The sequence below is a fragment of the Phaenicophaeus curvirostris genome, chromosome 19 (assembly GCF_032191515.1).
Source record: "Phaenicophaeus curvirostris isolate KB17595 chromosome 19, BPBGC_Pcur_1.0, whole genome shotgun sequence".
Classification (NCBI taxonomy): Eukaryota; Metazoa; Chordata; class Aves; order Cuculiformes; family Cuculidae; genus Phaenicophaeus; species Phaenicophaeus curvirostris.
In genome coordinates, this window is record NC_091410.1 from 4,898,088 (window position 1) to 4,911,027 (window position 12,940).

A 12,940-nucleotide genomic window follows, 5' to 3' on the forward strand; every position below is an offset into this window, starting at 1 on the left:
GTTATATCTGAAGAAACACAATTGCATTATTCTAGGATGTGTTATTTCAGCATCTGCATTTCCCCTAGGATGAATCATGCCATGCTGTCAAAGAATACCTGTTTTAACTTATATTCATTACCTTATTATCATCCATCACGGTATTCAGAGACTCAATCCACATTGGATCAATATCTCCATCTAGTACCATCCACTTGGGACCATCATGTGTGATGTTGGCCAGCTCTCGCATGATTGATGAAAACAGTCCTGGGAGGATGACAAGAATATGTGGATAAACACTGAAGTTGCTACCTCCCGTAACTGTTTTGTCCAGAAATTTCCTAGAAGTTATCTTAATTAATGCTTTCACAGAATCATGGAATGGGCTGGGTTGGAAGGGACCTTAAAGACCATCCAGTTCCACCCCCTGCCATGGGCAGGGACACCTCCCACTGGATCAGGTCACTCGAAGCCCCATCCAACCTGGCCTTGAACACCTCCAGGGATGGGGCAGCCACCACTGCTCTGGGCAACATGGGCCAGAGGAAAACATTTCTTCTTAAGATCTTACCTCAATCTCTCCTCTTTCAGCTTAAAACCATTCCCCCTCATCCTATCCCTACACTTCCTGATCAAGAGCCCCTCCCCAGCTTTTCTGTAGGCTAATTCCTCTTAAGTATTTAAAACTCTGTGCATCCATACCTAAATATCACTACATAAAAACACAGCTCTCGCTCGCTTTGAAGACAAAAGCCATTATCAGTTACCACCACTGAAAATGACTGCAGATCTATACAGCTTCATTCCCATCAAGAATCATAAGGGATAAGAAAAGAGAAGAACAGATACTCAAAGGCAAAACACAGCATGAATTACACAATGCAGAGAAAACCTTCCAAATACACCTTAGAAATTATTATAAATGGGTTTTTTGTGGCTCGAAGTGTATCAGGGAAATCAAGGTGCATTAAATATGGGGTCACGGCTTTAGTGAGATTGAGGGGAGAACAAGCACAGAATGACATTGAATGACAGAACAAAATGTCAGTAAAATCAAGGAGACAGAGAGGATACAGTGTCTCGAGGGGAGTAAATAATGAATGTTAAGAAGAGCAGGAAGGCTGGGAATAGAGCAGCAGTATTGCAGAGCAAATGGAAACTCCACAAAACCATCGCCCTCCTCTATACCTGAAAATACCTAGGGAGATGCTGGTCTTCATGAAAAAACATCAGGCAAGCGTTAAAAAAAGCGCTGCTCTTCTGGTGAATTGTTACACACTTACTTGGTTTTTTGTTCCCTTAAGGACAAGGTATTTCTTTGCAATGCAGGTCAGGAACAGCTAGTGGCATTATATGACCCAAGACAAAGATTGTGCACAACAAATGCAGAACAGCTCACCTGAAGCAGGTACCCAATTCTGAGACTGGGTCCAAAAAACGTAACACTTCACTGGTTCTGCCTTGAATTGGCTCCTCACATGCCTTGGAAACTACTCCAACATCATTAGTATCAGAAAGAGCTACTGTCTCAGAGCATCAGTGTTTCCCTCATGCACAACAGGCAGGGAGAGAAAAGTGCCTCTTCCCTAGCCTTGTGCATCCACACCACAGAGTGGTCTTGGGATTTAAAGAACTTGGTTCTAGAATGAACGTTTCTAGGATTCTCTTGTGGGACCTTTTACCACCTAACATGTATAAACTTTTCAACTCCTGATAAGGAAAGGATCTACAGGATGAAAAATGGAAAGGGGAACAGAAGGGGATCTGTAAGGGAACACGTCATCTTGTGTTAGGCTGTGGTGAGGATTGCCTTGCTGGTCTTTGACAGCAAGAAAACAAACTTTCAGGAATGGTTAAGGCAGAAAATATCTGCCTTGAAACCTCACAAGAGTCCCAAAGCTCCTTTGAAAAGTTACAGGCTAGAAAACACTGGACAACCACCCATAAAACATCCCCCTGCAGTCACTGCTGCAGCCAGTCTGCAAAGTTCAGGATCTATCCTGCCCTTCCCTCTGTCACTTTGATTCAGGTTCCCTAATTACAACTGAAAAGAAGTTAACCCTGACACTGGAACAAAGCAGGGGGTGAGAGGAGGGGTCCGTGGCAGGGGCCAGGGAGGTGGGTGGCAGCTCATTTCCTGGCAGACGTGTGGCCGAGGATGATTTATGACAACATCTTCCCTTGCCTCCCCCACATCTCCCTAACCAGCCACACACGTAAATCAAAGCTGTCTTTACGTATTAGTCACAACCAAACATTTTCACTCCGCATTTCTGTAATCTTTCAGCAAGCTTTAAATGCTATTTTCCTCAGGAGCAATCAGGATCAACAGATTGGCAAATGGTAGTGCATTACAGAGACAAGGCAGCAAAATTAAGTGGGAAAAGACCACTTTAAGGCTGCTGCTTCCTACCAGCTATGGAAACCTGAGGATGGCACATTTTGGGGGGCCCTAGTGCACACCATAGGGCTGGAGGGAACTCTCATCCATCACTAGTCCAGCCAACCACCAAAAACTGCCTGTCCTGTTTAGGAACTGGTAAGTGTTGCTGTTAATGGATGTGATAATTATTCTTATGGTACTAGAATAAAGCGGGTTTATGCCATTCTCAAGGGCTTTAAACTGGAAGGGGAAAAATTTAGATTAGACAGTAGGAAGAAATTCTTCACAATGAGGGTGGTGAGGCCCTAGCCCAGGTTGCCCAAGTTGTATCCGTCCCATCCCTGAAGGTGTTCAAGGACTGGCTGGATGGGGCTTTGAGCAACCTGATCCAGTGGGAGGTGTCCCTGCCCATGGTAGGATATTGGAACTGGATGGGCATTAAGGTCCCTTCCAACCCAAACCATTCTATGATTCTATACTTCCCACCTGAAGATTAAAAAGCAAAAACATCCTATGTACCCTTTCAAAAACAAATTCTCATGTGGCTGTGAGCAGCAGACAAGCGCCTGGGCTTTCAGACCTGTACAAAAGAACCAATCATCTGCTGCTGCTCAAAGTTCATGAACAATATCCTTCTTTATCTACAGATATAGGCATGAAAAGACACTTACCATCTTTCCATTCTCTTGTTGCTGGGTTAATGATGCCAAAAAGCTCATCGTTGGTGACTGCCTTGGGGTTGAGGTCTGTCCAGACAGGACGTCGCTTCATTATCTGGTAAGTCTTGTTCAGGGATCTCAACACCTGAGACTTGCCCGTGCCTGCATTTCCCACCACGAAGACAGAGTGTCGAACTGTCAGCAGCTCCTCCAACTGCACCACCTGAGAAAGACACTCCTAAATCTGAGACAAAGATGCCAAACTGATGTTCAGATCTACAAACTAGCTCTGACCTGGCCTCTTTAGAAAGATGCGACCCAGAAACACAAATGATTTGACATTGGTCTAACCACTCCGTTCAATGATGGGTGAAATCCTTAGCCCGCAGACAAACCTCCAGCATGATTTACACCTGACAGCCATCAGCCAACAATGCTCGGCTCTCCAGGGGCCACACTATCATGAGCCTACAAAAGCTGGCGCCTTCGTAAAGCCAGAGACTGAGCCAGGGCTGACTTTAGGGGCAGGTGCAACTTCATCAGACCTAGCACAGCCGACTCCTCCATCAAGATCTGCAAGCAGGGAGAATACCGTGCAGAGCCCTCTTATTGTAGAAGCAAAGATGGTTGAGAAAACCTGATTGATCTGATGGCAACGTAGGTACAGCAGAAAAGCACTTGGTCTTACTTTGAGAACAAAGTTGTCCTCAGCCTGCAGCTGGAGGTCCAGCACGGCCTGCCTCACAAATGACTCAAAATTCAGGTCACACTTCCGAGGCACATCCAGTGCAGGGAAAAGATCCCCTATCAGCCCCATAAACACTGGCACATCATCAGTCACAATCTTGGGGATGTTGAAGTCACGAAGCGAGCGCATCAGAACCTGGTCTTCAGGTCGCTCTGGGTCTCCTCGCTTGAGAGAGCCAGCCACAACTAGCACTGACTTGATAGCACGCAAGCCCCAGTCATAGTGATCCTATAAGGGAAAAAAAAATAGGAGGGATTAGTTTATGCTTAAACAGACACCACACAGAGGCAGCTCCACACTGCCAGACAAGTCAGCAATGGAAATGCATCCAAATCTGTTATTTGCATCCAAATCTGTTATATTGGTAGAGACCTCTACCAGCTTGACTTCCATTTCAGTAGGAGAGATTCCCATCAGGGACAGCATCAAAGAGTCAAATAATTCAGTTGTTCATACCATCACATGGGCTCAGAGTTTCAGTAAGACAGAGGTAGGACTTGCACTCTGGGGACCTAAGCTATTTGTTTCATCTAAATCATAAAGTAGCTAAAGCATGGCCAGCCAGACCCTGGATCTGCAGGAATTACCAAGGTGGAAGTTTTTTAGCCCATTATGAGGCCCCAAATACCGGAATTTCTCCATCCTACCCATCAGGCATGTTTTGTCCCAGTCCACCAAGCAGGGTCCATTAAGGACATTGTTGAAAAAGGACCACAAAAAGGCATGGGAGGAATTCTCAAGCCAACAAGCAACTCTTTATATATCTGTTAAGACCCTCTGGAACACAGCCCAACAGCTTTCTGTGGGAGGCCACAGCTTACACCAAGACCTCCACGACACAGCACAAAGTTTCTTTCTGAAGGTGTCTCCCACCTTCTCTCATGCTGGCACAGCCAATATCAGCTCTTCTATCTGGAGTCCTGATTCAATCCTTCTCTGGAGACAGTTTTGATTTATGCAGATGATGTGAAGTAAGCGAACTGATTAAGTTGAGCTTTGCACTGACCTTACATGGTCAACACCTGACAATATAGGGAACTGTTAGACTGAAGTCGGAGAGGAATAGACATCATAAAATCCTTGCAGGCAGGAGAATCTTTAGGAACTAAAAGTCTTGAAAGCAAAGGGTCTCTGAATACTGCCCCAAACATGCCCACTGAAAAGTGTCTCCCATTAATGCAGCTGGTCAAGTGCTTTTTGTCTCTGCAAATCCTCCAGTAAAGCAGTTTCCACATTTCATTGCTCGGATTATCACAAACCTCTTCTCCCAACAGCTAATGCAAATGCAGTTGTTGAAGAAAATGTTTGACGCCTCAGCCACGGAGCTGAGGAGCACAGCACCATGTTCCTGCTGATTTTGGAGATCAAGAAGCTTCATTATACCATCCAGCCACAGAGTGGGCTCACCTGCTTGGACAGGAGCTCTTTGCAAAGCTGGTACAGGGTAATGAACTTCCTGGCCAACACCCGGGCCTCGATGAATCCCTCAGCCACCAACATAATTTCACAGATCAGTTCAAAGTCCGGCACAACCATCGCGCATGGCCTAAAAAGACAGATAAGAAAAGATCACAGAACAAGTATTTCTTGACTACAAGTCTTAAGGACAGTGGATTTGCACATTTATCTTCCAGGTCTTCTCTGAGCCAGGTCACACACTGTCTCTCCCATTGCAAGGTTCCTTTGCCCTGCCTGGGCATTCTCAGATCCAGGCTTGCTGTGCAAGACTGAAACTACCTGTGTTCACCAACGCAAATGGATTCCCCAAAGAAACTAAGTCAAGCCTGGATGTTCCAAAAGACATTTTGTCAGTCTTATAATACAGGTCATAAACCTTGACTTGAACTTACCTGAAGAGAGCTTTTAAGTTCTCAGGGAGCTCGGTTCGTCCTGCATAACCAGGGTTCATAGTGATGAATATGCCTACAGTGGGTACTAAGTTAATGTGTTCTCCAAGAAAATCAAAGGATGTCTTCTTCTCACGTATTGCATCCTGCACACTCTTTACCTAGGAACCAAGGCAGTATTATAGAATCGGTGTTTGGGTATGAAAAACACTTGAGACAACAGCGCTGCCTTCCCATGACAAATGGGGATTGTCACTGGTTTGTTTTTTTGCTGACCATGTAAAGCTTTATATGCTGTTTGGAGTAAATCTGTGTGGCGATATCAACATCTCATCACAATCAAAGTCTGACAAAGCAGAACAGGGAGCTGAAGAGACGGGTCAGTCAAAGTGCAAAGGAGTTGTAGGAAATGATACCTTGGTGCCATAAGGCGCTGATAGACATGTCAGGAAGAGCAGCTCAGCTCAGAGCAAGGAATGCCCCCAAAGCTGCCTGCATCTCACCTTGGCTTTTTGCTTAGCATACCTTACAGGAAAAACACCAACAATGGCTAAGCCATCTGTTTCCACAGGAGGCCAGATGTGTGAGACGAGGTGCAGGGCCAACACCCAAACACAGCCCCAAGAGCTGGACAAAGGATGGGCCCCTGATTCCCTTCACCCATCTTTACCTCTCTCTATACACCACTGCTCTTCAACACAGCCCCAAACCCTCATGTGCCTGCTCTGCTCCTTCATCAGGCCCAGAAGAGGAGCACCATTTCCCCATAAATTCAGCCACGGCTTAATTGCAAACCGATCATTTGATATTGCTTTTAAATATTTTGGGACATTAGATGATTAATTTAAAACCAAAACCATAAGGCAGAAGCTGTAAGAATTCCTCTGCCACCTTCACTAATATTATATTGTCTTTTGTATTTGCCTGATCACAGCTTTGTTCTTCTCATTCCCCCCACCTTCCAAATAGAGCGAGTTTATTAAAGCCAGATCACCTTTCTGCTAACAGCACCTCAGCGAGGGAGAACCCTCTCGACATTCCCTACTCTAACCTTACTGCTGTTTGCCATCCGAAAGTTAAGCAATTAATCGAATTTTCCTTTGTAAGGAACCATATCGACATTAGCTGCATGACTAAGACAGCCAATTAAACATTACCATGGTTACACTCCTAATAGCAGCCAGGAGACGCGATGATGGAATGACAGCCGTGCTGCTTGCTTCAGATGCCGCACTCCAGCCAGGAGCAAGGGAATCATTAGCAGTTGAGTCATATCTGGGCTTCTTTTGTTAAGCTTCCCTTTTTATTTTAAGATCCTCAAAGAATCTTTTTCAATGACAACTTTAAACTAGAACCTGACAGAAGAGAAATTGAGAGGGAATGATACATAAACTTCTGTACCTGCCTGGGGCTTCTTTGGGACATCACGTAAGGTGTCAATTACAAGTGAAAGAGAGATGAAAAGAGTGAGGAGTTCATGGAGGGGTTCAGGACAGCGTCTTTGACCGAAACATTTACAGAAGTGTAGCAACTTCTGGGCTCCAATCTCTTTTTTGCAATACTGAGTCCAAAAGGGAATCTAGGAAGACTCAGCTCCTCAGTCAGACATCAAGATTCTATAATACCTACACTCAGCTGACATTTGGCTCCAGAAGAACTCAGATACTTTGACAGCTCAGATTTCAGCATTGAATTTGCCCAAGGCTTAAAACTTTCAGTTCTACCCATGTCAGAGCTGCCTGGACAGTGCAGCTGAGCACCCATCCTCTGCCCAAACTCACTTGGTAGCTGGATTTACTTGGCATTTTCAGAGGACACCAATGTGATTTAGGATCTGAACAGCATCGAGACACAGCTCTCCTTCAAACCAAGGGCCAAGAGGTAGCAGAGCCTGCTCTCATCCTGCTGTCTGGTTATCTTGGAATGCCACAGATTGCAGCCCTTGTCAGAGGGGATTCACACCCATGGTGGTTACCTGGGGTGCCTCTTCACCACCACTGGGCAGGCATGAGCAGGGCACAGAGCGCCTCTCCTGCCACAATCTTTTCACCTGTGTAAAATACTTCCACTGAGAAGAAGGGAAGGAGAAGGCAAAGTGCCAGCAGGTTGAGGGAGGTGATTCTGCAGCTCTATTCCTCTCTTGTCAAACCTCATCTGGAGTACTGTGTCCAGGTCTGGAACCCTCAACAGAAGAAGGATATGGAGCTGTTGGAACGGGTCCAGAGGAGGCTACAAAGATGATCAGAGGGTTGGAGCAACTCCCATATGAGGACAGGCTGAGAGAGTTGGGGTTGTTCAGCCTGGAGAAGAGAAGGCTCCAAGGAGACCTTATGGCAACCTCCCAGTACCTGAAAGGAGCTTACAAGAAAGCTGGAGGGGGACTATTCATAAAGGCTTGTGGTGATAGGATGAGGGGGAACGGGTATAAACTGGAGAGGGGCAGATTTAGATTAGACATTAGGAAGAATTTCTTCACCATGAGAGTGGTGAGACACTGGAACAGGTTGCCAAGGGAAGTCGTGGCTGCCCCATCCCTGGAGGTGTTCATGGCCAGGTTGGATGGGCCTTGTGCAGCCTGATCTAGTGGGATGTCCCTGCCCATGGCAGGGGGGTTTGAACTAGATGATCTTTAAGGTTCCTTCGAACCCAAACTATTGTATGATTACATAGAAGCACAAGGGAACAGGACCCTCTAGCATGCTGGGGAGAGCAGCCTCCAGCCCCTCTCTGAGGGCTGCTATGCTTCACACAGGACTCATCAGTAAAATGCACTAAACTGTTAAACTAAGAAGGAGGCAGGAAATCATTCCACAGGGAAAAAGCCTATGCATAGCCAGGCACAGCTCAAATAGCTGTCTCCTAGCTGTAACCTCGTGGTATCAGGGTGTGCTAGGCAAGCACATCAGTAAGGGCTGCAGGTCTGCTGTGGGTTCTAGTCTCCAGTAGTCACCCAGGTGAGAGCGGCTGTCAGGAACTGCACCCATGGGGCTGCACACAACCCTCCTAGAAGTAACATGACTTAGCCTGGATACTCTTACAAAAGCCATTTCACAGAGCACTCACTACAGACACTGAAATTAAACCTATGTCCATATGAAAACAGAAGGAAGGAAAGGTGACTGCTCAGTCTAGGTGACATGTAGGCGTCAAGAAAATTCATCTTGAATGTATTCCTGTTTGTTGAATATGACACAGAAGCTGTGACTGGCTAGAGGTAATAGGTAACCTCCAGAAGTCCAGCAGGCCAAGGATCTGCCCCAAACACCGCCCTTCTCCATGAAAATTAGATGCCATCTCCATGGATCTTGGCCTGTATCAGAAACAGCACGGCCAGCAGGAGCAGGGAAGTGACTGCATCCCTGTACTCAGCATGATGAAGCTGTACCTCAAATCTGTGTTCAGTTTTGGGTCCCTCACTACAAGAAAGACACTGAGCATGTCCAGAGAAGGGGAACAGAGCTGTGAAGGGGCTAGAATGCAAGTCTTATAAGGAGCAGCCCAGGGAACTGGGATTGTTTAGCTCAGAGAAAAGGAGGCTGAGGGGAGACCCTACCACTATCTACAACTCCCCAAAAGGAGGTTGTAGTGAGGTGAGTGTTGGTGTCTTCTCCCAAGTGACAGGTGATAGGACGAGAGGCCTCATATTGTGCCAGAGGAGGTTCAGGGTAGACATCAGGAAAATTTCTTCACTGAAAGTTTTCTCCAGCACTGGAATTGGCAAGCCAAGGAGGTGATTGAGTCCCCATCCCTGGATGTATTTAAAATATGAGTAGACAAGTTGCTCAGGGATCTGGTTTAGTAGGGTACAGGTATGTTGGACTTGATCTCAAAGGTCGAGCAACCAAACAATTCCATGATTCTAAAATCATTTCCCACACGGCAGACTGAGTAGCCATAAGTCAAGGCAGCTCTCTTCCCTAAAATGATGAGCTGTAATTATCTCACAGCACATTAATGACAGGAGGTTCTTCCTCAGGAGGAACAGGCACAGAGTCACAGCACATACAGATGTGGGAAAACATTATATATAAAGAACTGCCTCAAGACAAATGCTGCAACTGGGGGAAGAAAAAATGTGACAAAAGTGTTTGCAGCACATAACCACTACATTCTGCTGGTGCTGTGGTATTTGTGTCATTAATCTTGGGATATAGTCCCTCACCTTCCTACACACGGAATTGAAATCAGCAACAGGCACTTTCCCTATTTACCCTCGCTCCAAAGGCTGCAGCATGGCTCTGCCTTGTTTGTATTCGTTTACCAGCGTTTCTGCACTTACCTGTACAGCAACCACAGAAAGAACCTCAACCGAGATCCTGTTAAATTCATCAAAACAGCCCCAGGCTCCCGTCTGGGAAAGGCCTTTGTAGATATTCCCACAAGACTGAAAGAAAACCAAAAATTACAAGAGTGAAATGACAAGTGGAACCAACTCCATCAAAAAAAAAAAAATAAAAAAAAAAGAAAGGATTTTATTTCCCAGCCTGTTTATTTATAGCAATTTGAAGTCTATTGTGCGTATTTAGAAAAGTGCATGGAAACAGCAGGCACAACTCAATTATAATATTTATAGATCTGCACAGTTTGCCACTTGATTTGCTAATTGCTCTTTCTTGATGTGTCTGTGCTCTGGTTTCATTAAAAGGTCACCTGTGCTGAATTACCGATGGCCTCGCTTCCTGGGAGAGCCCATAAGCTGAATAAAATATGATCCTAGGTGACCGAAACCACTGTACCATGCCAGAAAGCAAAACTCAAGCTAACAATTCAGCACTCTGCAGCAGCTGAAGGCACAGCACGTTTTGGCCTTACTCTTGGAGAGGATCCTGAGAAAACCAGGAAAGGTCCTTTTCCGTGCCAGGACCTGCCAGCCTGCGAGCACATCAAGAAGAAACGACTAGGGCTGAAACACCTGCACAGCTTTGGTCTGAACTCAACAGCGCAAAATTGTTGAAGCGTTTGATATGGAATCTCAGTCCAGAACGAAGGGAAAGGCATAACAAGGCAGAAAAGACAGCTTGGGTGTCTGCCCCCTGAAGAACCTTGTGAAAGTCTTAGAAGAGACAATAGAGAAGGAGAAAAGGGTATTCAGTAGAAAGGAACATAGGAGGGATTTGAGAAGTGGTGATGGATTTAAGTGATATCAACTGGATTACTCTCATGCTTCAAGGTTCATCAGGCCCTGAGCATCCCAAGCCCCATGACAATGCTGTGGCTGCAGTGGGAGCCGTACCTTGTAGTCCATCTGCTCAGAGCAGTTAAACACATACACCATGATGCCGAGGGCTCGCCCCAGATCTTTTGTAGTCTCCGTCTTGCCAGTGCCTGCAGGGCCCGCAGGTGCTCCACTCATGGTCAGGTGCAGTGACTGGGTCAGGGTGATGTAACATCTTTCACAGCAAATGATGAAGGGAAAAGGAAAGAAAGTGAGACTTTGTCCAACAGGTCACTGTTGGGCTGCAGAGAAATCACTCTAAAGCAATGCACTTAAGAGATTTTCTTCTGAAAAGCTGTACATAAGCAGAGTGCCCATCTAAGCTTAAAGTCCTCCTAGGCATTAATTACCACCTCTACCCAGCTCTGTTTTCTCCAAGAGACACTCATCTTCTGCCAAAGTCTGCCCAACCTCTTCATGTCCAGGCTGTACTTTCTTTGGATCCTCATACCACTCATTGATATTGGCCAAGTCCCACACAGTACAAGAAAAAGTCAGCTTTTCTCAAAGACCTTCCTCTTGTTTCCCCATGCTCTTCGGCCCAAAGCATCCCATTCCCCATCACTGACAGAAACCTGCTCATGTGGCCTATAAATGATCCCACTCAACACTAGAGCAAGCCCCAAAGCTTATCCATCGTGCTGCTGGAGGACACCAGGGAGATGCCCACATGTGGGTGTCTGTATTGCCTGTATAAACCACAGAGCTGTAGTCGATACAGCCAAGAGAAGCTGATAATGCATGGGGGCTTGGTTCAGAGGACTAACACAAGCGACTAAAGCCTTCTGAGATGCTCCTGGCCACTGAAACGTCACATAAGTTGGAAATGCATGACATGGGATCCGAAACAGACTTGTGCACATCTGGACTGGCAGCTGGAAGCCAGGTGGGACTACACCTAGGGTGTCTCAAGACATCCTATGTGACTCCATTGAGACAAATGAACCAAGCAGTAGATGTTTACTTCAGAATAGGATGAAAGCTTTCTAAACTCACCAGCTGTATGGGGTGTGGACATCTTACACACAGGGAGATACTCACAAGTGAGCATCTTATTCTGTGAGCTGAATCCCACCCTAGGATCTAAGGTACAAGAGGGTACCAGCATCCCACAAACCAGGTCAGAGTTAGCCCTTTGCCACCGGATTGCTGGGACATGGAAGAGGAACAAAAGGGATGCACGTGTCCAAACTAAATCCATCTTTAGTTGGCAGTTCTTTCTCCAACTGCATGGGAAAGCCCAGCTATGATGGTATTTCCTGGAGACTTACCTGTCAGTCAGTGGAGTGATCACAAGCCGAGGGGTGTTGCCAAGATATTCGTAGGAGTACAGGAACTGGGCATCACAGATGTCAGCAAAGCAGTGCCGTTCCTCGTCCGACCATCTGTGCCGGAGCTGTGACAGCCAAATGAATGCCTGGGCATTGTCCACCTGCAACGCACCCATAAGCACCATCACGGGAAGGCTAGGAATGCCAGGCACACGCAACTCAGGTGCCAAAATAGTAACTGCAATGAAGTTTTCACTGGGGATGGACTGGTTCTCATAGTGAAGGCAGCTGTGGTGAGAAATGGCACCTCTTCATCTCCCATCAGTAGAGGCTAGGAACCAAATTAGTAACCACATTGGTGGGAGAGGAAGAAGTGAATGCCCAAGAGAAAGAGCAGCACAAAAGGACTCCTGAAGAGGAGATTTAGAAAGCAGCAAGGTTTGAAGAGGCTCTTGGAATGCAAACAGAGTGAGAGAAGAAGCAGAGGCTGTCCAGGCAGAAGAGGGACCACAGACAGCACCAGGGAAACAGGCTGGGAACATGGGGACAAGAACAACCATGGCCAGCACTCTCTGCACAACCAGCAGGCAGGGTCAGAAGAGGGACTACTTCACCATAAACTGGACCAAGACATCACCAAGTCCAGCTGAGCCTTGAAGACAGAAACCCTGAGAGCAGCTTGTCTGTCTCAGAGAGAACATAGATGAGGGTGGAGCCACAACCCAGCAGACTCAGGGCACCTTCCTACCCAAGGCTGGATGCTTGGACACAGTACCTAGGGCAGGGAAATGGCATAGGAGGGGTGTGCAAGACAAGGGAGTCCTGAAGGAGTCCC

General features: G+C 46.5%; 1 protein-coding gene across 2 annotated transcripts in view; it reads right to left on the reverse strand.

Moving 5' to 3' along the window:
• Window positions 1–12,940, reverse strand: part of DNAH9 (dynein axonemal heavy chain 9) — a 177,235-nt gene that overhangs the window by 131,691 nt on the left and 32,604 nt on the right. For both annotated transcript variants that reach the window (XM_069872298.1, XM_069872299.1), the window contains 8 exons: window positions 12,106–12,266; window positions 10,853–11,009; window positions 9,899–10,003; window positions 5,623–5,780; window positions 5,180–5,318; window positions 3,713–4,000; window positions 3,037–3,247; window positions 122–249 (listed from right to left, as the gene is read on the reverse strand). In XM_069872298.1, the coding sequence (XP_069728399.1) occupies window positions 122–249; window positions 3,037–3,247; window positions 3,713–4,000; window positions 5,180–5,318; window positions 5,623–5,780; window positions 9,899–10,003; window positions 10,853–11,009; window positions 12,106–12,266 (1,347 nt within the window). The remainder of the gene's footprint in view (window positions 1–121; window positions 250–3,036; window positions 3,248–3,712; window positions 4,001–5,179; window positions 5,319–5,622; window positions 5,781–9,898; window positions 10,004–10,852; window positions 11,010–12,105; window positions 12,267–12,940) is intronic.